The sequence below is a fragment of the Ahaetulla prasina genome, chromosome 2 (genome assembly GCF_028640845.1).
Source record: "Ahaetulla prasina isolate Xishuangbanna chromosome 2, ASM2864084v1, whole genome shotgun sequence".
Lineage (NCBI taxonomy): Eukaryota > Metazoa > Chordata > Lepidosauria > Squamata > Colubridae > Ahaetulla > Ahaetulla prasina.
The window spans coordinates 166077273-166101770 of record NC_080540.1 but is presented as its reverse complement, the minus strand read 5'-3'; the positions used below and the strand labels follow the sequence as shown (position 1 = coordinate 166101770).

Here is a 24498-nt window from a genome sequence, read left to right as displayed (position 1 = left end):
AAAAAATTCTAATCCGTGTTTTCAAATGCTAGCTATGAGGAGAAAAAGTCTGTTTACAGAGTCAGCCTATTGCCCCCAACAATCTGTGTCCTCATTTTATCAGCCTCAGAAGGATGGAAGACTGAGTCAAGCTTGAGCCAGTCAGGATCGAACTGCTGGCAGTGGGCAGAGTTAGCCTGCAATATTGGGCTACCACAGCGCGGAGTCCATGAAGTTACTTTTTTTCCCCACCACCACACAGTCACCCTTTTAGTTGCACTGCCGCGAAAGATGCAACTGCTTCTAAAACTTGACAAATGAATTCTTGTGAGGCAAGTGCTTATGCTTTTTCTCATCCCCACAGCCCTTCACTTGGGTTCCAGAAACCTCAAGGCATGTCCTTTGGCCACAACCCCACAACAGTTCCCTGTGGGCCTCATGAACACGTGACTGGCCGACCGGGGATGATGCACCATATGCCACCCCCTCGTGGGATGCTGAAGCACTGCCAGGTAAGAGGGTGCCCATCCAGCCCTTTGAGACCTGTCACCCTAAAACAGGCAGATACCTTATGCCTCGAAGATAGCAACTTCTAACTTGTTATGCGGAATACCGGGACCTGCAGAAAAGAGACAGAGGAGAGAAAAACCTGCCGTTACCAATATTTAAAACTCCTAGGGTGCCCTATCACACTTAGAATGATCTGTTGAATGAGTTTGGGAGAGGAAGATGGGGGGGCTGCGGAGACTATGGGGACAGTGTTTGGGGCTGGGGCTCTAGTTGGAGGGGGTGCCATCACCTGGAGCTCTCGCCGTCTCTCTCCCACAGCTGAAGTCAGAGTCCAGCCTGGGCAGCCCGCTGGATGCCCTGAGCACCAAGTGCCTGGAGGAGTGCTCGGAGGGTGACATTTCCAGCCCTGCCTCTACGGGGACACAGGTAACAGCAGGCCTCACCAATGTGCTCACAGGCCCACAGATGCACCCCCTCTCCCCACCCATAGCCGGGGACTGGCTCATGGGGTTGAAAAGGAGGAAGAGAATGAACAGGAAACCGTTCTCTCTCAGAGGCAGTGTTACACAACCGTGCTGGTGTGATTTTCTTTTTTATCCCCTGAACAGACATGGCTCACAGGTGGCTAGATTAATCACAGAAGGATTATTATACACCAGTGATGGCTAACTTTTTTGTCGTTGCGTGCCAAAAACATGTGTGCATAATAACGCACGCATGCGCACCCATAATGCAATGTGTGTACAACCCCCGCGTGGATACATGCCAACTCCCCATGTGCGCCACACGCATGTGTGTGGGTCCCACCATGCTCCCAGTGCGCATGTGCGCTCCCCTTCATGCGTGCAGCCCATGCCCACAAACCCTGCGGTCCCTTGCCCCTCGTGCATACATGTGCATCTCCTGCATGCATGCCGTGCATGCACGGCAGAGACCTAAATTTTAAATTTTCAGGCTAATTTAAATAAGTTTTTTTAAATTGCATTTTAATTGTATTTTGTATTGTTCATTTTATTCTGCCTGTACACCGCCCTGAGTCCTTCGGGAGAAGGGCGGTATAAAAATCAAATAAATAAAAATCAAATAAATAAATAAATAAAACCAGGTGGCTGGTGGGAGGCGCACACACATGCGCAGTGGCACAGAGCTGGATTGGCGGCCCGCGTGCCTGCAGAGAGGGCTCTGCATGCCACCTGTGGCATGTTTGCCATAGGTTCGCCATAACAGTTATACAGCATCGCTATTTTTACCTGTTTAATAATGGGGAGCCACTTTGGACATGAGAAAAGGCTACCTGTGCACTAAAACTGTGCACAGCCTTTTTTATGGGAAGGTTGGAGAGATTTCTTATGTTGGGATTCTTTCATGTGACCCCAAAAAAAAATCAAAAACATTACAGATAAAAACGTAATGTGTGAAGGAGAGCAACAGTGCAGCTTATGTGCACTTATGTACATGTGCAGCTTATCCATAGGAAGTGCCCCATAGGAGAAAAATCCCATCCTGAGTACCCGGAAGGGCTTGAGTAGCTGGTTGGCACCTGCTCTGGCTGGATCATCTATATAAGGGGTGCAGTTACCCCAAGAGACAGCCAACAGAAGACATTCTGCAGTGACTGATACTATACTGATAATTAGTTAAATCAGCAGTGGTATGGCGAGAGATCAGTTCCTTAATCCAATTGTAAAAGAAACCTACCCATGCAAATAAGTTCTGTTTTCACTCCGTTTATTTATTCGTTGTGCTCACCGGCACCTCCTTAAATCAAACACATCTTTTCCTGGGATCACATGACACAAGCCCGAGATTCGGCTTCTTTGAGAACTTGCTATCAAGTGTAACAGGCGTGCCCACACAGGTTTCGGATTGCCTTCTTCTCTCGAAATCCAGGTCTCTGGACAGCCCTGTGAAATGCATTAGAAGCAGTCTGATTCTGCCATTCAGTAGGCAACGATCACCCAGGGTCCTTACCTAGCCTTACTCCCTGGGATGCCCTGGACTGAATCAGAACCTTTTTGCATACCGATCATGTGCTGAACTAGTAAATGATGGCTCCTCATTCTGCCCTCAAATCTTCACATCAGCCATGTGGTGGGTAAGAAGAGATCAAGATGACACTCAAGACCACGGAACCTTTGTTAGAGTGTAAGGTGGGGAGAACTATCTGTTCTCTTTTGGTGAATTGAAGGGAAAGAAAACTTCCAGTGAATGTTCCCAGGGTATCTTTGAATATTCATTTTATTTCCATCCCAGGACCCCTTACTAAGTGTTCTTGATCCACGAGATGAATTGGAGAAGGAAGATGGGAAGGTGGAAGCCGAAGCAGTTTATGAGACCAATTGCCACTGGGAAGGATGCACCAAAGAGTTTGACACTCAAGAACAGCTAGTGCATGTAAGTTGACAGGGTAACGGGTGTGTGTGTGTGTCTTTAAATAAACTGGAAAAGCCTCTGTCCCGATATTCTACTTGGAATAGAGGCCTGTTTTAAAACTTTTATATAGTTTTCTGGCAAGAGGGCAGGATGAGTACCAGGGCTTGGTACTCAACTGCTTCGAAACTCATCAAATTTGGTACTCAATGCATTTTGACAGGGATATTTTGTCGCAATGTTCATCGTTTGTCACGATGCTCAACACACAAACTAGAATTTGTTGGTGTCAGCTGCCTTGTGACTCCCTATATTATTCCTTAGGGGAAAAAGGTGTTTGAAACTCATCATGTCTCCCGGAACCAATTAACAATACTGAGGTATCCAGGGGTGGGCTTCAAAAATTTTAGCAAGGGGTTATCTGCCCAGTTGCTGGGTGAGCATGGCCTAGTCAACCTCCTGCACCACGGGATTTTTGTCCTCCCCAGACTCTGGAAGCTTTTCTCGAGCCTCCGGCAGGGTGAAAACAGCCTCCCCAGGATCCGGAGGTCCTCTGGAGGCTGGAAACAGGTCCGTTTCTGGCCTTCCCAAACTTCTTATTGGCCAGTTCTTCATCCTCCTTGAGCCTCCGCATGCGCCCTGCACTTACCTACATCCAAAACGGGTCACGTGGGGACTCCTGGGAGGGGCAGGGTGGGATGGGTGGGGCCAGCCAGGAGTGGATTTGGGGGTTCTCCGAACTGCACAGAATCTTAGCTAGAGGTTCTCCCGAACCCCTGGGAACCCTCAGCAGCCCACTTCTGGAGGTATCTCTGTATTAACACTTAGTAATAATAGAGAATTCTGTTGGCAGTCCTGCCTTTGTATAACATCATTGCACATGGGTTGGCATTCTTACAGTCCTGTGGTTGGCTGCAGATTTGCTGATTAACAGAATAATAGAATAACAGAGTCAGAAGGGGCCTTGGAGGTCCTCTAGTCCAACCCCCTGCTCAAGCAGGAAGCCCTAAATTAAATGGTTGTCCAATCCCTTCTTAAAAACATCCAGTGTTGGAGAACCCACAATTTCTGGCGGCAAGTTGTTACACTGATTAATTGTTGTAAATGTAAGGAAATTTCTCCTAGTCACAACATATGGTTATGACTACTGCAACATTCATTTGCCTGAGAAAGTGACACCAGAGTGAGTCTTCTGTATCTGCTGTGTAAGTCTAGATGGCTTTAACAGGAGAATTATGATGAACTCATTAAGCATATTCACAGAATTATAGTATGCTTAGTACACCAACTGATATTTATGATGTAAGTTGGCCCTGGATTATGTTCCTCATCTCTATTTAAAGTTAAGACATACTTAAAGATCCTAAAAACCTTTGATATGTGTGAAAAATTGTCACTTCTTTCTAGCTGGTAAGAATATTTTTATGAATACATAAGATCACACATCTGTTCTTTATTTCCATTAAGACTTACATGCAATCATGCCATTTTTCCCTCACAACAGTCCTACAAAATAGGTTAGATTAAGAAATGTTTTACTTTTCCTAGGAACTTCATGGCTGAGCATACAACATTAGGAGCTAGAAACATGCAATGTCTGATACGATTTCAAAGCCAGACTTTTATCAGTTTCTTTTATTAATTACCTTCCCAATAGTTCTTTAAGCCATTTACCACAATGCAGCAAACAAGCCAAAAAGACAAAACAAAGAATATTGTAAAATATCCAGTACATTAACCCAGAAAGGGTTAATATATTACAGTAAAAGGGATACAAGAATCATAGTAATATGTGTACTGAAATGTTGACTTACATGTGTGAAAAGCAAAAGGGTCCCCCTCCCCCAAATAATTTAATTTAATCTCCCTAGTTCGCAGTCCTATGTATAATGGATGGACTCTAAAACAACTCCTGTTCTCCCGAAGTCGGGTGAATTCCGAAATAGTCACTGCCACTTAATTCTGGTCTCTGTGCTTCTTTTACTTCTCTAACACCGCAGCATATTAACAATGAGCATATCCATGGGGAAAAGAAGGAATTTGTGTGCCACTGGCACGACTGCTCCCGGGAACAACGACCCTTCAAAGCTCAGTACATGCTGGTCGTCCACATGAGGCGCCATACGGGAGAAAAACCTCATAAATGCACAGTAAGTAGGACAAACACAAACAACTGGCATTTGAGCTAGCAGGTGTAGCTAAAAAGAGAAGCAGGGTTGTCTGGAGCATGGTTCTCCAACCTTGGCAACTTTAAGACTTGTGAACTTCAACTCCCAGAATTCCTTGCTGGCTGAGGAATTCTGGGAGTTGAAGTCCGCAAGTCTTAAAGTTGCCAAGGTTGGAGACCCCTGCTCTGGACCATGGGCATTACAAACAAGGTAAGGGAGGCAGGTTGCCAATGTGCATCATGCGGTTGTGATACAAATGCCACCATCTTTCAATTTGCATCAGGCATCAGGATTGTAAGTACAGGCAGTCCTCGACTTACAGCCAGAATAGAGCCCCAAATTTCTGCTGTTAAGTGAGACATTTGTTAAGTGGGTTTTGCCCCCATTTTACCACCTTTCTTGCCTCGGTTGTTAAATGAAACACTGCAATTGGCAAGTTAGTAACCCGGTTGTTAAGGGAATCTGGCTTCCCCGTTGTGTTTGGTTGTCAGAAGGTCGCAAAAAGGGATCTCATGACCTTGGGACACAGCAACGGTCATAAATATGAATCAGTTGCCAAGCATCTGAATTTTGATCACATGAGCGTGGGGGTGCTGCAAAGGTCGTAACTGTGAAAAACAGCCATGTCACTTTTTTTTTTTTGCATGGTCACTAAATTAATTGTTGTAAGTTGAGGACTATCTATGCATAACTGGTAAGATTTCCATCATGACATCACTGCACAAGGGTTGGCATTCTTACAACCCTGTGGTTGGCTGCAGATCTGTTGATTAATAGAATAACAGAGTTGGAAGGGACCTTGGAGGTCTTCTAGTCCAACCCCCTGCTCAGGCAGGAAACACCACTTCAGACAAATGGATGTCCAACCTCTTCTTAAAAACTTCCAGTGTTGGAGCATTCACAACTTCTGGAGGCAAGTTGTTCCACTGATTAATTCTTCTAACTGTCAGGAAATTTCTCCTTAGTTCTAAGTTGCTTCTCTCCTTGATCAGTTTCCACCCATTGCTTCTTGTCCTGCCCTCAAGTGCTTTGGAGAATAGCTTGACTCCCTCTTCTTTGTGGCAGCCCCTGAGATATTGGAACACTGCTATCATGTCACCCCTAGTTTTTCTTTTCAGCAAACTAGACATACCCAATTCCATTAGATTAGATTAGAGCATTTCCACATTGTATTGTTTCTCCACTACAAACCTTCAACTCATGAACCTCTTTATTTTTTGCCTTGGAATATTAACATGAGCAAAATATTGCTTCCACCATCCAACCAAAGCAGAGTCCTAAAATGATAAGTCAGCCAGTGCCACTTTCGCTAATCTATTGCAATTCCTTGAAAAAACAAAAATCCCCTGCAAATTGCACACCTCATTCCACTCCAGTATTTTCAGTGCATGAAACATGTTTGGCCGTTGTGCAAAAAACAAACCAAAACACCTGTCAGTTGTTAGGAAGAGCTGCTTCCTTCCTATTAAGACATGATTCTTTCTAAGGAAGCGATCCCATTCAATAACATAATACTAATTTTGCAGCCAGGTGCTTTCTCAACTGACTGGAACCGTAACTGTAGGTGGCATTGAGGAATCTTTATCCGTAGAGATGTGTGCAGGATTATAATTGGCTTCATTGATAAAGTTGACCATGAAATCTACTGGACACCTAGAATCAGCAGGCAGGTTAAGGCAAGAATTTCAGTACACGAGGAAATATTTTAACCTGGCTAAACCACAAAGTGGGCTTTGAGGGAAATTCTACCATATAGTGAACCTCTCTCCTTGCTTTTATTTTACAGTTTGAAGGTTGCAATAAGGCCTACTCACGGCTGGAGAACCTCAAGACCCACCTGCGCTCCCATACTGGCGAAAAGCCTTATGTTTGCGAGCACGAAGGTTGCAATAAAGCTTTCTCTAATGCTTCTGACAGAGCCAAGCACCAAAACCGGACACATTCCAATGAGGTATGGACAACTGCTTGAGGTAAGTCTTGACTTTAATGGCTGAGGTAGACAAGGTCCCAAAAGGAGGCCTGCAATTTGGTATTGGGTGTATATTACCTTGTCATACAAAAAAAAAAAAGGTAAAGAAACATTCTCCACCCTGAACGTATCTGTACCCTAATGGCCTGTCTGTCTTCTGGCAGAAACCCTACGTCTGTAAGATCCCCGGCTGCACCAAACGCTACACCGATCCCAGCTCACTGCGGAAACATGTCAAGACAGTGCATGGGCCAGATGCTCATGTCACCAAGAAGCACCGTGGAGACACTGTGCCCACCAGTCGGACTCTGGCTCTCCATGGTGACATGAAGCAGGAGAAAGATAGTGAGGTCAGGAAGGAAGAGGGCAAACTCATGGTACCTGATTCTAATTTGGTGAGCAGCACGGGGTGGAAATGGAGAGAAGGGTGGGAGAAGAAGACCTCAGACTGCAAGGGGTGCTTGAGAGGCAGGCTGGGCCGATACTGAGGTCGCATTTAGAGGCAGATTTTCTTGAATTCGGGGAACGCACCAAAGGACAATTCCCACACGGTTGACTCTTGGTATGTATTTTACAGCGAAAGCAAAGCTGTGTGAAATGTTCTTGAATGAACATCTTGCACATATGGAAAGCAGATCGGGAGACAAGAAAGAGAAATCAAAGCGCTTTGTTCTCCACATCTGAACTGTGTATATCCAGAAGTTGGTACTGTCTGTTTGCGTCATCCCCCAAAATTTTGTATTGTGTTAAATAAAAACACAGGTTAATCTTCATGGCTATAAAGGGGGAAGGGGCTTGAAAGCAGACGTTACGCCACCTTCAACAGTCAGAGAAATTTAAATCAGATTTCTTTTAATCGGGGTGTAACAGCTTGTTCGAATGTGGCAAACGCCTACAGTTAATGGAAGCAGAATTTGTGGTGCGAAACATTCGCACACACCCAAAGCTGCACAGTTCACCAATTTTAATTCTTCTATGTGCAGAACTCAAATTATTTTGCCTTGGAATTTTTAGTTAAATTTGTGGCAGCTTTAGCACAACTATAAATCCTTGGGCATAAGTGTGTGTCATGTCACCCTTGTCACAAGTGCATTTATCTCCAAGGAGAGGAGAGAGAAAATTGGTTTTAAACTGCAGAATAAGATGAGGTCATCTCAAAAGTTAGCTTCAAGATCAAACAATGATCAAAGCAATGCTGAAACTGGTAGCCGTCTTATGTATTCAGTAGCAGCTGTCCATCAAGACTGACACTGAACCTCCTTTTTCACAAAACTTTGGCTTGCTGCCCAAGGCACACCTTAAGAAAGAATGTGAAATAGTTTAGCGCAGAAAGCAAACTTGAGCTGAAACCATCACTTCAATAAGATGCTTCTGTATTTCCACCTCCACCCAGAAGCCGCAGCCCAGCCCTGGGGGTCAATCGTCCTGCAGCAGCGAACGCTCCCCTTTGGGCAGCGCAAATAATAACGACAGTGGCGTGGAGATGAACGCAAACGTAGGGGGCAGCTTAGAGGACTTGTCCGCGTTGGAGGAACCGTCTGAGCCCATGGGAACCTCTGGGCTCTCAGCGCTGCACAAGCTGGAGAACCTGCGCATTGACAAACTCAAGCAGCTGCGTAAGCCCCTCTCAATGAAGGGGGTCAAGCTTCCTGCCATCCCCGGGGCAGGTAAGTGGGGAAAGTTTGGAACAGTGGGGAAATGTAATTTTTTTTTACTACCGGTTCTGTGGGCGTGGCTTGGTGGGAGGGGTAATGTGACTGGATGGGCGTGGCCAACTTTTTTTTTTACTTTTAAAAGCATTTTTTTTACAACCTCTTCAGCCAAAGAGGGTGTAGAAAAAATGCTTTCGAAAGGCTCTGATGATCCCAGCTGAGCCGTGCAATCATCAGATGCTCTTTTTTTTACTTTTAAAAGCATTTTTTTCTACAACCTCTTCAACTGAAGAGGTTGTAAAAAATGCTTTAAAAAGCCTCTAACATTTTTAAAAAGCATTTTTAAAAATGCTTTTAAAAGGCTCTGGAAAAGCATTTTTTCAGCCGACGAGGTTGTAGAAAAAATGCTTTTAAAAGGCTCTGACAATCCCAGCTGAGCCACGCAATCATCAGAGGCTCTTTTTTTTTACTTTTAAAAGTAAAGTAAAAGTTTAAAGTAAAAGTAAAGTTTTCCTGGCCAAGGAAAAAATGCTTTTAAAAGTAAAAAAAAAACCCTCTGATGATTGCGCTGCTCAGCTGGGCATGGGGGCGGGGCAGGGATTTTTGCTACCAGTTCTCCGAATCACCCGCTGCCATTGCTACCGGATTGGGCAATCAGGTTCGAACCGGGAGCATTCCACCCCTGGTTTGGAACCTCCATCGCCACTAGAAGGCAGTGAAATGAACAGCGTCACCGCCAGCATGGCTATTCAAACAATTCCAGCTGGGGGAACTGGAATTCCTTTTTTTTTTTTTTTTTTAACATTTTTAGGAGGGAAGCAAAAACTCTCTTCCAAGCACCATCTTAGCTTCACTCTTGTCCCTAAATTTTGCCTCCTTCTCCAGATCCTTTTCTTAGTAAAAAATCACTTGGAACTTGGAGTAAATATTCCAGGAGATTCTGAATCTATTAATTTGCATTGATTTATTTCATTGCCTCCAAACCAGGGAAGAGATTCTTTGTGGGGTCTCTAAAACAGTTGAGTAATTATTCAGAACCAAGGTCCGATGTCGAGCAGGCTTTGGATAAGTTTAAAGCTGGAGAAATCTGGATGCAGTGGGGAACAGAGGGAGATGATCTGCTCTGCTTATTGATAAATCTTTGGAATTTATTTAAAAAATCGCAAAACAGATGGTCTGCATGCTCTGTCCTTTTAATTGCTTGCTTTGACTTTTTTTGCAGGTCCTGCAAGAGAGATGCCTGGCTTGTGCGGGGCCCCCTCCGCAGCGGCTTCTCACCGGCGCATTATGGAGCTCTCATCCAGTGACCTACCTTCTCTAACTGTGGCAGGAGACCGACGAGGTAGCACTACCAGCACTGTCAGTTCGGCCTATACTGTCAGCCGTCGCTCTTCCATGGTGTCACCCTATCTGCCAGCCGGGGGTGTCCCCAATGGATTAGGCCCACCGGACATGTATGACCCAGTATCCCCGGATGCCTCAAGACGTTCTAGTGAGGCCAGCCATTGCGGAGGACTTCCAGGGCTCGGTAACCTCACCCCAGCCCAGCAGTACCGCCTCAAGGCCAAATATGCCGCAGCAACGGGTGGGCCACCTCCTACACCTCTCCCCCATATGGACAGAGCCGCTCAGTCAAATCTCGTAGGGGATTATTCTAGCTCGTGCTTGCCTCCTTTTGTGCATGAGCACAGCACAAACGATTACCATGGTTACAGCAGCGCTGGCATTCTCCATCCCCACCTGAGCCACAGCGGCCGACGAGCCAGCGATCCCGCGCAGGCAGTGGCGGAGGCCCAACCGGTTCCACGAGTGCAAAGGTTTAAAAGCCTCAGCAACATGAGCCCGGCAAGTGCAGGGAGAGCTGATGGACAAGTGACGGGGGGCACCGAGGCCAACCTTCCCCACCATCTCTTCTCCCCACGGCCACCAAGCATCAGTGAGAATGTTTTTTTGGAAGCTGCCGCTATGGAGAGCGCCATCCCGGCTGGGGAGCCAGAAGTGCTGGAGATGGAACCTTATCTTACCTACCAGGAGCGGAACTACCCCTACCAAGCAACGGCCATGGAGCTGCAGAGCAATCTCGCTCATCGAGGCACCTTGAAGCTGGTGGGTGATTTACAAATGAGTCCAGTGACCCACGAGCAGCTAGAAGGTGGCTTTGAGCAACCAGACTACATCCAGTCTCAGTGCCAGATGAATGTGGCTTTCCACACCGCACGGCAGTGGGACAGCAATAGCTCAGGAATAAATCCTGCATCGCTCCCTGGCATGGGGCAGTGCCACTCCACCCAGTATCCGATCCCTGAGGCTAAGCCCATGGGAGCGGAGCCTGCCAATCATGGCCGACAGGGGACATTCCAGTTTGGCCAGGCACATATTAAAGCCGAGCAGCAGTTCCAACCGGCCGCGGCTGCTCTTGCCTCCTGCCAGAGCATGAAGCAGGCGTTATACAACCAGTCTCAACCAGTCTGTGGAGATGGTGGATATCATCCCGAAAACCAGCAGGGCTCTTGCTATGGTGTGGGGCAGCCCCTGAGCAGGAGATCCCAGACCCCGATGTTGCAAGTCAAGGAGATGATGGTACGGAGTTATGTGCAATCACAGCAAGCACTGATGTGGGGGGACCAGCCGGCCAGCAACGTCATGGATGGCACAGAGAACGGGCACAGCCAGCAACACCAGCCTTACCCTGGTGTAAAGTATCCAAGCTACCCTGCCAGGCCATCATCAGCTATGGAAAACAAAGCACTTTCAAGCCCCAACAGCCAGTGTTATAATCCAAGGATGGTCCCACATCCACCTGGTGGACCAAAGCCACTGAACCGACAAAGCAACTTGAGCTATCAAGCTAGCCCTTCTTATGAAACCCCCGGTGATGGTGGCTCCCACCATATGATGCGCTTACCCCCTCTTCACGGTCCTGAAGAAACAGGCTTTCCCATCCCAATGCACGTGCCGCTGAGCAAAGCTTCTGGGCACAAGTTGATGAATACCCACCAGAGGCACCATCAGCCCCCCAGCTGTGTGGCTGAGGATCCCGGTGGGCCTTATGCTCCTGGGCTGGAGGCCCCTAAATCTGACTCTTTCTCTTATCTGCCAGAGGAGCAGGTGTCTAACAGTTTGGACACTCTGGACTTAGAAAACACCCACTTGGACTTCACCGCCATCCTTGATGACGCAGAGGCCCTTAGTCCTACCCCACCTGGGGGCCCGACCAACATGGCGGTGGGGGATATGAATTCCATGCTGAACTCATTGGCAGGGGAGAACCAGTTCCTTAATACCCTTTCCTAGTATGTTTAGACAAGGCTCTGATGACGAAGACTGCTATTTATCAGAATCAGGCTGATATGAGCGACAAGCATGACTCTTACCGGGCCGAACTCACTGGGGAGAGAGCTGATTCTAACTAGTAACCTCCAGGTTCCTTGGTACAAAATAGCATATATATATTTTCCTTATACACCCTAGATAAGCTGATCTGCTGATCGGATGGGCTGAAAGATGGGCAGCTAATGGGAAAGGAAGTGGGTTCATCCCAGGCCCTTAGTGAGAAAAACAGAACTCAGGACTATCTAGATTTTTATCTACGGTCATTCATCTCTTCTTCCCACTAAATCCCCTTTCCCAAAGAAAACCAGTATTTTTGATAAGCTTCCCAAGTGCCTCTTTTCAAATCTATTAAGAAACAAGAATGTTACAAAGGATTTCTTGCACAGTGCCTCAGAATTTGTTGATAGGGTACCTTACGTCTGTTATCGTATATATTTATAATAGATATATATATATATTTATAAAAGCAAGCTTAGATACATGCAATGCTGCAAAAATGTGCAGAATTGTCACCTATTCATACATCTTTCCTGTAAGATACACAGAGGAAGACAGACATCCTCTGTCTGTCCGGAGGGACAACATATTAAAACTGCCTCTGTTGCCACATGGAGTCTTTTAAGCATGATTGTAGAACCCTCCCAGATGCTGGAATATACATTACACCCTCCTTGGTCTTTTGACCATGCTGGTTTGGGCTAATGAGTCCAGCAACATCTGGAGGACGAGGACTGTCCCACCCTTGGAAGTTGCTGAGTCTCAGGTCATATTCCAATACATAATACGCCACGTTTAGCTCCATTCCCACATTTCAGCTCCCAATTTGCAAAGCTAGCAAAAGTTAACCTGGCATTTCTAAGTACCACCAATTTGTCTTTTGCCATAAGCTCCCACCCGGTAATTACTGCCATTATAAAACCTGAAATATAAAATATAAGTACAATGCTAGGAAGGTGCTCGTATTCTGTTCTCCTGCCAGAACTCTTGCCTTAATTATTTTCGCCTACCTAACAGTTTCACACGTGCCTTCCCCTCTCTTATGGCACCTGGCCATACTACAATAAAGGTCCCCTCTGCACTGTGTTTTAGATTTAAGGGCCCTTCCCCAGCTATAGTCATGCGTATGACTTGCTCAGTTGGAATGTGGTTTGAGGACATATGGAAAATTTATGCTCATGATTCCATACAGAGAGAAGTTCCATGTGTGTATTTTCTGAGGGCTGGGATAAAGATGTTTTAGACGTGTGTTTGAAAAAAGCTAGATGATCATGTGGGAGGCATATGTTTGCAAATGCAGCCTTCATAAAGATACATTCCTCAGGGAACTGGATGTTGCTGGATGGTGCCCATTCAGTGTGAAAAGATTTGTAATGCCACATATTGGGGAACAATGAGAAACTAGGTAAGAGAAACCACAAGCTTATCCACCATGTGCCGCAAATAAATTTATATCCATTGTAGAAGGCTAAATAGAAAGTTGGACAAATTGGCACATTAAGAGCTAAATGCCTATGGAACAAAAGAATCTTCTTGTAAATTCAGATTAATTTATAAGAGAAAATAAACACCCAGCACGCAGTTCACTTATTAACCCAGCCTACAGGTAAATTCCTCTTGATCCCAAATGAGCTAGGGCTGGTTGACACAAGCACGTGCACTATTGGATTTCATAATACCTTTTATGATTTCAACCTGAAGTGACTACCATAGCAATTCATTGTGTTTGAAGCCATTTCTGAGCTCTTGGTCTTAAAGCTGTAATTGCCTGATCACGTATGCAAGCAACAGCTTTATATATACTTGAAAATCAATGTACATGCCTTAGGTAAAGGTAAAGGTTCCTCTCGCACATATGTGCTAGTCATTCCCAACTCTAGGGGGTGGTGCCAATCTCCCATTTCAAAGCCGAAGAGCCAGCGCTATCCGAAGACGTCTCCGTGGTTATGTGGTTGGCATGACTAAATGCCAAAGGTGCACGGAACGCTGTTACCTTCCCACCAAAGATGGTCCCTATTTTTCTACTTGCATTTTTTACGTGCTTTCGAACTGCTAGGCTGGCAGAAGCTGGGACAAGTAATGGGAGCTCATCCCGTTATGCGGCACTAGGGATTTGAACCGCTGAACTGCCGACCTTTCGATCGACAAGCTCAGCGTCTTAGCCACTGAGCCACTGCGCCTTACATGCTTTGCATTCTGGCAAAATATCCCACCCACTGGGCTGCTGAAAGTAGAAATTTGGCCACAAGGGCAATGCTACGTTGTCATGATTGCTCCCTTAATTTGAAAACCGTGAAACTGAAAAAATCATTACAATAAGGAAAATCCGAAATGCTGTGTTAAAGATAGCAATAGCACTTAGACTTATATACCACTTCACAGTGCTTTACAGCCAGTGGTGGGATTCAGCCAGTTCGCACCACTTCGGGAGAACCGGTTGTTAACTTTCTGAGCAGTTTGGTGAACTGGTTGTTGGAAGAAATCATTAGGGCAGAGAATCAGTTGTTAAATTATTTGAATCCCAGCACTGTTTACAGTCCTCTCTAAGGGGTTTACAGAGTCAGTATATGGCCTCCAACAATCTGGGTCCTCCTTTTACCGATCTCAGAAGGAGGGAAGGATGAGTCAACTTGAGCCGGTCAGAATCAGACTCCAGGCTGTGGGTAGAGTTAGCTGCAATACTGCATTTTAACCATTGTGCCACCACAGCTCTCACATCAGGGAATTCCCCAGAGAGATTCCGTATTGCACCTCCACCGTGTATTGGCTATATACAGCAAATAGCCTACCTTTGAATTTGTAAACAGAGTAAATAGTTTCATATTTGCTCATTGAAAATATAACTTTGATATGCTTTTTCATATTTTTGCCGTACACTAAGTAAAAATGAAATAAACTGGCCTAGAGGTTGGAGAAGAAACACAGCAGCACGGATCCTCCCAGACCATAAAGGCAGTCGGCAGAGTTAGCCAGCAATACTGCATTCTAACCACTGGTCACCACAGTGGTTAGATAGCTTGTTATCCTCATTCAAGATAGTGTTTCCAGCTGTATACTGGAACAGTATATAGAACAACTAGCCCTATGCTTTTAAAGTCCCAATTCATGCCATGCATCCGCCCAGTCTGAAAGAAACTTTGGCAACTTCTGCAATATTAATGGTGTTGTGAAAAAGAAACTCTTCCTATTCCTTCTTCTACAACGGTCTCTTAGTTGCATGTTGATAACTTCAAATCTGGAGCACTTGAAAAGCACTTGAAATTCTTCAGGTATGAATTTATGTTAGATCAGATAAGACTTATCCAGCCTATTCTCTGCTTGCAGCCGTCCAGGAAGTAAAGCTACACAAGAGCCAAGAACATAATTTTGAAGCTTACTTTTGTGGTCGGTTAGCAAACTTATATTCCTGCCCTCCTGGTTTTTCCAAATCCATATATAAGCAGATTGGGCAAAGTGAAGTGCATTGACGCAGATGGTAGGGAAGCAGAATAATAACTTTAAAATGGGGAATATCATTGTCTGGTGCTTAGCTCACCCCTCCTATCTACGCTGCTTAATTAGCCTTGGAGGTTTTTAATAATATTCTAAAAATCTGTTGAACTAAAATGACAGAGGAAGAAAGACCACACACAAGCAATGGGAAAAAGTGAATATATAAACGAAGGCCAATAATACATCTGTTTTCAAGCTATCGTCAGTTCTCATAACTTCACTGACTGCCTCTGTCTACCCTTACATTCCTGCTGTTTGCTTGTTTCCAGGTAAAAGATAGTGGTTCCCCTTTAAAGTATCCTCAGCAGAACAAAGCAAGCTATTTTGTACCAAAGCTGAACCTTGGACTGCCTGGCTCAGAATTCTCCATGTGCTGATGGGAGCTCTTGAGGGTTTTAGACAGGAGACCTAGATGAGATGTTAAGGGCTGATTCACTAAGTTATGCCTCTCCCATTGAGGCAACATCTTCCCTCATAGTTCCACCTATGAACTGTCCTCATGCCCCTCACCTCAGCATTTTCCTCATAGCAAAAATATAAACTCAGCCTAAGAAACCAAAGAATATTCCTTGCCTCTGTTTTAGCTTTCCTTTTTGTATCTTTCTGTTATACTTTAGCCTAGAAGCCAAACCAGTGCCTGTCTCTCCCTGGAGATTATCTTCTATGGGAAGGGATAAAGGGAAGTATTAAAGCAGGGGAGCAAATTCTAGGCGTATCACGATGACATTGTATTTTGATAGTTTGTACATAGTATATATGTGTGCGAATATTTTTTACCTATAAATCCTTTTCTCTGTCTCTCTCACTCTCTTTTTTAGAGGAGAAAAAAAGCACCAATAAAAGGTTAATAAAACATATTTCCTCAGGAAAAAAATGAAAGCAAACCTAAATTGTTCATTTATTTAAATACAGCAAGCCACTCAAGACACTGAGGGTCATCAACTAGGCCTTTGTTTTGGTAAACGGCTTCTTTGGTCCCCAAACTTTTCACTTTTCTCTAAGGCCGTGGAAGAGAACTACCTATCCACAGGCAATTTTCATCATAATTTCAATGGAAGGAAACAAGCCAAAAATACAATGGGAAGAAAAGAGCTAACCTAAAGCTAGCACTTATCAGACAAATTCTTGCAATCTTTTCTGGAGAAAGGTATAGAAGTGTTTTGTCATTGCTTTCTTCCAGAATGGTCTTTTGATTTTCCAATCTAGCTTTCAGCTGTAGTACTTTCTCGTGAGTTTCCATCTAAATAGTGACTTGATCTAAACCTGCTTAGCACAATGGCCAAGAACAGCTTAAGGAAGCTGCTGATGAGAGACCTCTTTAAATCATCTGAGAAAAATGTGAAAAAAAACCTGCCCAAAGGTTCCCCCTTGCCCCCAATGGTTAAGATGTAGGCAGTTGGTCATGCTTCCTAATGAGTTTGTACAACTGAATTATGATCAAGAAGATTTACATGTAAAGCTGAAAACATGCTAAGAGGCCAAGTCAGCCTTTTCAGAGCCATATGTGAAACCGTCAGTTAAAAAAAGAAAGAAACCTTTCCCCTTAAGGGCAGCAATTTCTCATTTCATTAGTTTAGGTCAATCTTTCCCAACCTTGGCTGGCTGGGGAATTCTGAGATTTGAACTCCCCATATCTTAAAATTGCCAACGCTGTAAAACACTGTTTTTCAGTGGAAAACAAAATGGAACTTCTGTGATGAATTTTTTAAAGCTTGGTTCTAACACAAGCCATTTTTTTCAAGATTCATTGTCTGAGATGGAGAGATGCAATGATTTGAGAAAACTAAAGAAGGTTATGCATGAGATTCAGGTTGACAAGGAATGGGAATATGCTTGTTTTATTATCCCACCCCCTTTTTCCCCCACTCAATTGGGTTTGATTCTTGAGGATAAATTAATAGACAGGTAAACGGCTGGCAAGAATTGAACAGTTTTTTATGAACAGATGGAGAAAGGCTTCTTCTTGTTTGGACATTCATAAAATTGTTAAGGGCATGAAAAAATAACAGCGAATTTTCTCTAATTCATCCCAATATACATCTAAAACATAAATGAGATTCCTAAAAGGCCAAGTTCAGGCAAAAGCAATACAGAAGAGATGGGACATCTGGCAATATTTTTATTACTGAACACTTTTCTTGGTCAATCACAAATCTCACTGAGAAACAGGTCACACGTCGGGTGAGCCAGAGAATTCAGTCATATTTATTTCTTTTCAAACCATCATTTTGTAAAGGAACTGGGGTTTTCTTAATAGTCAAACATTACCTTTGATGATTCCCAGGTTATTTGGTAAGAAACAATAGCAATTTGAATGGAAGTTTCAATTTTATTTTGGTGGAAACTCGTGTGCTCTAATAATGACTTAGAAGGCATCTCCTTAGAAAGATTTTGCCTGTGGTAGCAGAAGTTCATGGGATTTGTAGTCCAACACATCTGATGGGCAGTTGGGGAAAGTAATCCTGAAGAATTAGGGTTTCAAGAGTACAGAGGCTATTTGGCATTGTGACATCAGACAGGAGACTAAACCTAGGGGATTAGGCTGGCTGGCAGTTCATTTAACGGAAGTCTTTCAGCACAGAATGCCCAATAATTAATGGAATAAAGGTTCTATTTTATAGATTTGTTTGGATTGAAATCTGCATCTAAACAGGTCTTGTTCACTGTTTAAAGTCAAAGTGCTTTCAGTTATATACTTTCTCGTGAGTTTCCATCTAAATAGTGACTTGATCTAAACCTGCTTAGCACAATGGCCAAGAACAGCTTAAGGAAGCTGCTGATGAGAGACCTCTTTAAATCATCTGAGAAAAATGTGAAAAAAAACCTGCCCAAAGGTTCCCCCTTGCCCCCAATGGTTAAGATGTAGGCAGTTGGACATGCTTCCTAATGAGTTTGTACAACTGAATTATGATCATGCAATGATTTGAGAAAACTAAAGAAGGTTATGCATGAGATTCAGGTTGACAAGGAATGGGAATATGCTTGTTTTATTATCCCACCCCCTTTTTCCCCCACTCAATTGGGTTTGATTCTGAGATTTGAACTCCCCATATCTTAAAATTGCCCCTCACACTTATGTGCTAGTTGTTCCTGACTCTAGGGGGCGGTGCTCATTTCTGTTTTAAAGCCAAAAAGCCAGTGCTGTCCGAAGACGTAACAGTAGTCATGTAGCCGGCATGACTCAACGTCAAAGGTGCACGGAACGCTGTTACCTTCCCACCAAAGGTGGTATTTTTCTACTTGCATTTTTTATGTGCTTTTGAACTGCTAGGTTGACAGAAGCTGGGACAAGTAACGGGAGCTCATCCCGTTATGCAGCACTAGGGATTCAAACCGCTGAACTGCCGACCTTTCGATTGACAAGCTCAGCATCTTAGCCATTGAGCCATCTCGTCCCCTCAATTAACAGGTAAAACGGCTGGCAAGAATTGAACAGTTTTTTACGAACAGATGGAGAAAGGCTTCTTCTTGTTTGGACATTCATAAAATTGTTAAGGGCATGAAAAAACAACAGTGAATTTTCTCTAATTCATCCCAATATACATCTAAAACATAAATGAGATTCCTAAAAGGCCAAGTTCAGGCAAAAGCAATACAGAAGAGATGGGACATCTGGCAATATTTTTATTACTGAACACTTTTCTTGGTCAATCACAAATCTCACTGAGAAACAGGTCACACGTCGGGTGAGCCAGAGAATTCAGTCATATTTATTTCTTTTCAAACCATCATTTTGTAAAGGAACTGGGGTTTTCTTAATAGTCAAACATTACCTTTGATGATTCCCAGGTTATTTGGTAAGAAACAATAGCAATTTGAATGGAAGTTTCAATTTTATTTTGGTGGAAACTCGTGTGCTCTAATAATGACTTAGAAGGCATCTCCTTAGAAAGATTTTGCCTGTGGTAGCAGAAGTTCATGGGATTTGTAGTCCAACACATCTGATGGGCAGTTGGGGAAAGTAATCCTGAAGAATTAGGATTTCAAGAGTACAGAGGCTATTTGGCATTGTGACATCAGACAGGAGACTAAACCTAGGGGATTAGGCTGGCTGGCAGTTCATCTAACAGAAGTCTTTCAGCACAGAATGCCCAATAATTAATGGAATAAAGGTTCTATTTTATAGATTTGTTTGGATTGAAATCTGCATCTAAACAGGTCTTGTTCACTGTTTAAAGTCAAAGTGCTTTCAGTTATATACTTTCCCTTTTAGGTTCTCACCAGTTGTTTATTGGGTATGAATATGACATCTTTTTGCTAAGGTATACCAGCTAAAAGATTTGATCAGCTAAAAAAAAAAATCTCGAAGAAGTAGGACGCAGAGATCCATCTTTCCTAATAAAATATATTTTCCGAAGATGATGGTAACCAACGCTGCTTTGATTGGTGCAGAGAGTTTCACAGCATCAATGCTTGCTTCAGAAACAGATTGTGATCCCATATGTCTTGAGAGTAAAGCAATCCATATTCAAAAAAAAAAAAAGTATCAACAAAGTCATTCGGCACCTGTCTCGAAGATGCTAGCAAATTCAGTAAGAAGCAACTCTACCACCTGATTCTGGTACACCATGTCCTCTATCAGGCTGGCTACATCTCGCTCATGTCGCAACAGCGTTGGCCCAAAAACAATGCCAATGTTCTGAGTTGTCATCCGGTTGACATCTGAGTGATCCATCACCCTGAATGAGGGAGAGAAAAATCCGGAAATGAAAACATCATACTATTTTGGTCCCGTTTGATGCATCCATTGCTGAAGCAGACAGGCAGATTTTAGATTTCATTTCTAAAACAAAACATGCTAAAAATCACATTCCTTGACCTGTAATCCATTTGTCTAAATAACCAATCAAAGACACAATCAGTCAGGGCAACAAATCATAAGAAAAAGAGAAGACAAAGTGTATGGAATCGCTTCTTCCACAAAGCAACTTTTGGATATCCTGTAATTTCCATTTCTATATTCCCAAAGTTAGCTCCAGGATCAAATTTAAAGCCAGTTGCTCAACCATCCATGTAAGGAAATGGTTTTCATTTAAATTCCCTTTCAGAAGGCAAAATATGAGGCTCTAGACCTCACCTGATGCATCATCCCATTTTTAGGAGATGTTAACCCAAATATTCAACACACCTCTCCTACCAGATTCTCAGATTCTCATGATTCTGTATGAAGTTGGAGAATCCATTGCAACTGGGGTTAGGAGGAGATGGGACTGCCTGGAACAACTTCTGTAAATGGGGCCCAAGATCAGTGGCACTATATAAAGCCTACAGGTTTTTCAAGAAAGATGGGAGGGGAGGGGAAGGGAGAGGAGAGGAGAGGAGAGGAGAGGAGAGGAGAGAGAGGAGAGAGAGGAGAGGAGAGGAGAGGAGAGGAGAGAAGAGAAGAGAAGAGAAGAGAAGAGAAGAGAAGAGAAGAGAAGAGAAGAGAAGAGAATATGACAGAGTTGGAAGGAACCTTGCAGGTTTTCTAGTCCAAGCCCCTGCTTAGGCAGGAAACCCTACACAACTTCAGACAAATGCTTATTCAATCTCTTCTTAAAAACTTCCAGTGTTGGAGTATTTACAATTTCTGGAGGCAAGTTGTTCCATTGATTAATTCTTCTAACTGTCAGGGAAATTTCTCCTTAGTTCTAGATTGCTTCTCTCCTTGATTAGTTTCCACCCATTGCTTCTTGTTCTTCCCTCAGGTGCTTTGGAGAATAGCTTGACTCCCTCTTCTTTGTGGCAGAGATATTGGAACACTGCTATTGTGTCCTTCTTTTCATCAAACTAGACATACCTAATTCCAGCGACCATTCTTTATATGTTTTTAGCTGCCAATGAGGTACACATTGCAACAGCAAAACCTTTGACATTGATAATGCTCAGCCATAGAATATCACTATTGTACTGAGAGTGCGTTCAGCTATAGAATAGTCCAATAGTGCTGTACAGGTGGTCCTTGACTTACAACCACAACTGAGCCCAAATTTTGTATAGTTAAGCAAGAAAGATGTTAAATAAACTTTGCCTCATTTAACAACTGTTCTTGCCACAGTTGTTAGGTGAGTCACTGCAGTTGGTAAGTCAGTAAGTGAATTGTTAAGTGAATCGGGCTTTCCCATTGATTTTGCTTGTCAAACTCACAAAAGATGATCATGTGATCCCAGGACACTGCAATTATGAGCCAGTTGCCAAACGGCTGAATTTTTTTGTTTGTTTGTTTACATTTATATCCCGCCCTTCTCCAAAGACTCAGGGCGGCTTACAGTGTATAAGGCAATAGTCTCATTCTATTTGTATATTTTTTACAAAGTCAACTTATTGCCCCCCCAACAATCTGGGTCCTCATTTTACCTACCTTATAAAGGATGGAAGGTTGAGTCAACCTTGGGCCGGGCTTGAACCTGCAGTAATTGCAGGCTGCTGTGTTCTAATAACAGGCTCCTTACAGCCTGAGCTATCATATGACCATGGGGATGCGACAATAGTTGTAAGTGTGTAAATCAGTCATAACTCACTTTTTCAGTGTCATTGTAACTCTAAACAGTCACTAAATGATTTTTTTCTAAGTCAAGGACTATCTGTACTCAGATACCGGAAAGTTCGTAAGTGTGAATAAACAAATTTTCTTTTAGAATGCTGATCCCAGGCTGAATTTTCAATTTTAGCTTCCAGTGCTAAAATATGCATAATAAAATATAATTGCAAGGGTAGTCTACTTTTGATTAATATATTCTTTTTATTGCTTCTCGTTCAAGGATATAAGTTTAATTGCTCTTCAATTCATCGGCTTTGCTTCCTACCTTTGAAAGAGAAGTTTAAATATCAGTTTATTTTTGCTATCTTTTTTCTTATTTTGTTTGCTTTGCTATAAAAAAAAAGAGGCCTTAATTCAGTTAATCCTCGTGTTATGACAGTTCATTTAGTGACTTTGAATTTACAACAGCACTGAAAAAAGTGACTTAGGACCATTTTCACACTTATGACCATTGCAACGTTCCCATGGTCATGTGATCAAAATTCAGATGCTTGGCAACTGACTCATATTTATGACAGTTGTAGTTTGCTAGGGTCATGTGAACACCTTTTGTGACCTTCTGACAAGCAAAGTCAAGGGGGAAGCCAGATTCACTTAGCGACCGGGTTACTAATTTAACAACTGCAGTGATTCCCTTAAACAACTGTGTCACAAAAGGTCGTAAAATGGGGCTAGATTCACTTAACAAATGTTCCACTTAGCAACTGAAATTTTGGGCTCAATTGTGGTCGTAAATCAAGGACTACCTGTAATAAAAGCCTGATTCTGCCAGGAAGAAAGTATTAATGGACAAATTCTAGGTGACTAATTTACCTGCGGAGGTGCTGAAGTAAGTAACGCAGTGTGTCCCGGTTTGGTTGAGGGAGAGTCTGGATCAGCCCAGCAATCTTTGACACTTTTTCCTTGTGATCAGACAACTCTGTGCAGAGAAAAGCAAAAAAAAATATTTTTTTCCAGCTGAGAAGGTAACGTTTAGAATGAAAGGCATTCTAGCTTTCGAAGGGCAGGTCAGAAATCTTCAGTGTTGCTATCAGAGTTACACCCAAAGCACATTTTGGAGAAGAACATAAATTGTAATTGGGATGATAAGTGTCAAGGCTCCAACAAATGAACCCAAGCAAATCCTCCTAAAATCCTCCTCAAAGATCTTCTTTATTGAATACATCATAGCGGCACAGCTCTAAAGGAAAACCAACTCTAACTTTCCCACGGTTTCAGTATAATTAAAATAGGAGATAACCCCATCCCCAAATGTCACAGGCCCACGTTGGCCAATTGGGTTAACCGGTGGGCTCCCCAGGCACTCCTTCCCCGATCTTATCCGTTGCCTATAGAGATGACCTTGGTTCTCACGAAAAACTCTCTGTTGTGTCTAGTAAGGCATTCCAACCTGCTTCCCACTCTGTGTGGCAATTGAGGAACAGAAAAATGGCTGCTGCTAGGTTCAGTTCGAAGTTGACAATAGGATTGTTGATTTACAATAGTCTTACTACACCACCTTAACCATAAAAAAGATGGGTTTGAGGTCAATGGCTCAAACAAATAACAAATTCTTATGAGTGATAAGGAATAAGTAGAGAAAACTGTTTCACGCCCTATCATGACAGGATGCATGACTATAGAAGCTAAGGGAACATAATGATATCAGCTCATCCTTTTTCAACTATCTAAAACAGTGGTAGTCAACCTGGTCCCTACTGCCCACTAGTGGGCATTCCAGTTTTCATGGTGGGCGGTAGGGGTTTCGTCCAATACTGAAGCACTTTCCTTTTTTTTAATTTAATTGACTTTTTAAAAAATTTTCATAGCATTATTTAAAAACATTTTCATTAGGTTTTCATAAGATTCCCCGTGACAATTTAAATTTTTGAAAATATATTATTTGTATCGCCCGCACTTAAGTTTAGTTCACGTTACATAAGTGAAAGTAAATGGTGCTAGTGCGACTGCGAACAAAAGAGCCTCATCCCAGAATAGCTTGTGCATCTCCCCCCCGAACTGGTGGGCGGTTAGAAAATTTTACTACTAACAGAGATACAAAAATGGGCAGTAGGTATAAAAAGGTTGACTACCCCGATCTAAAACATGAAAAAACACAGCAAGATGGATGCCCGTTCACTCCTCCTCTCCTTTATATTTATGTGCCTGTGTCCAAGCACTGACACTCATTCATTCATTCATATTTAGAAACCACCCATCTCCCTCCCTCTGGCACTGTACAAGTAATGTATACATATATAATATGTGTACATATGTATGCAAATAATATATGCAATGTAATGACTATGTGTCAATGTATGGACCAAAACACATAGAACACAATATAACTTTCAAAAACCAAAACCGTCTTCAGATTCACTACAGTACAAAGCCAGTTTGAGAGTTGGCATGTGTGTACCTGCATTGATGATGTCTCAAATGGTAACCAATGAGCGCTTTAATTGAATTCAGCTAAAAGTTTCAGGAATAGAATTTGAAAAATGATGCAGGTCAAGAAAAAAGGGTATT

The 24498-nt window shown here is 43.2% G+C and overlaps 2 protein-coding genes across 11 annotated transcripts in view; one reads left to right on the top strand and one right to left on the bottom strand.

The window, feature by feature from the left end:
* Positions 1–13572, top strand: part of GLI1 (GLI family zinc finger 1) — a 154406-nt gene extending 140834 nt beyond the window's left edge. For 3 of the 6 annotated variants that reach the window (XM_058168935.1, XM_058168936.1, XM_058168939.1), the window contains 8 exons: positions 344–491; positions 808–915; positions 2743–2883; positions 4860–5009; positions 6814–6978; positions 7161–7391; positions 8390–8663; positions 9871–13572. In XM_058168935.1, coding sequence (XP_058024918.1) covers positions 344–491; positions 808–915; positions 2743–2883; positions 4860–5009; positions 6814–6978; positions 7161–7391; positions 8390–8663; positions 9871–11942 — 3289 coding nt within the window. In that variant the 3' untranslated portion in view covers positions 11943–13572. Of the gene's footprint in view, positions 1–343; positions 492–807; positions 916–2030; positions 2640–2742; positions 2884–4859; positions 5010–6813; positions 6979–7160; positions 7392–8389; positions 8664–9870 lie in introns of those variants that run through there. The other 3 variants (XM_058168937.1, XM_058168938.1, XM_058168940.1) reach the window with 3 other exon arrangements.
* A 6002-nt stretch (positions 13573–19574) lies between these two features.
* Positions 19575–24498, bottom strand: part of ARHGAP9 (Rho GTPase activating protein 9) — a 58809-nt gene continuing 53885 nt past the window's right edge. For all 5 annotated transcript variants that reach the window (XM_058171520.1, XM_058171521.1, XM_058171523.1 and 2 more), the window contains 2 exons: positions 22804–22909; positions 19575–20149 (listed from right to left, as the gene is read on the bottom strand). In XM_058171520.1, coding sequence (XP_058027503.1) covers positions 19966–20149; positions 22804–22909 — 290 coding nt within the window. In that variant the 3' untranslated portion in view covers positions 19575–19965. The remainder of the gene's footprint in view (positions 20150–22803; positions 22910–24498) is intronic.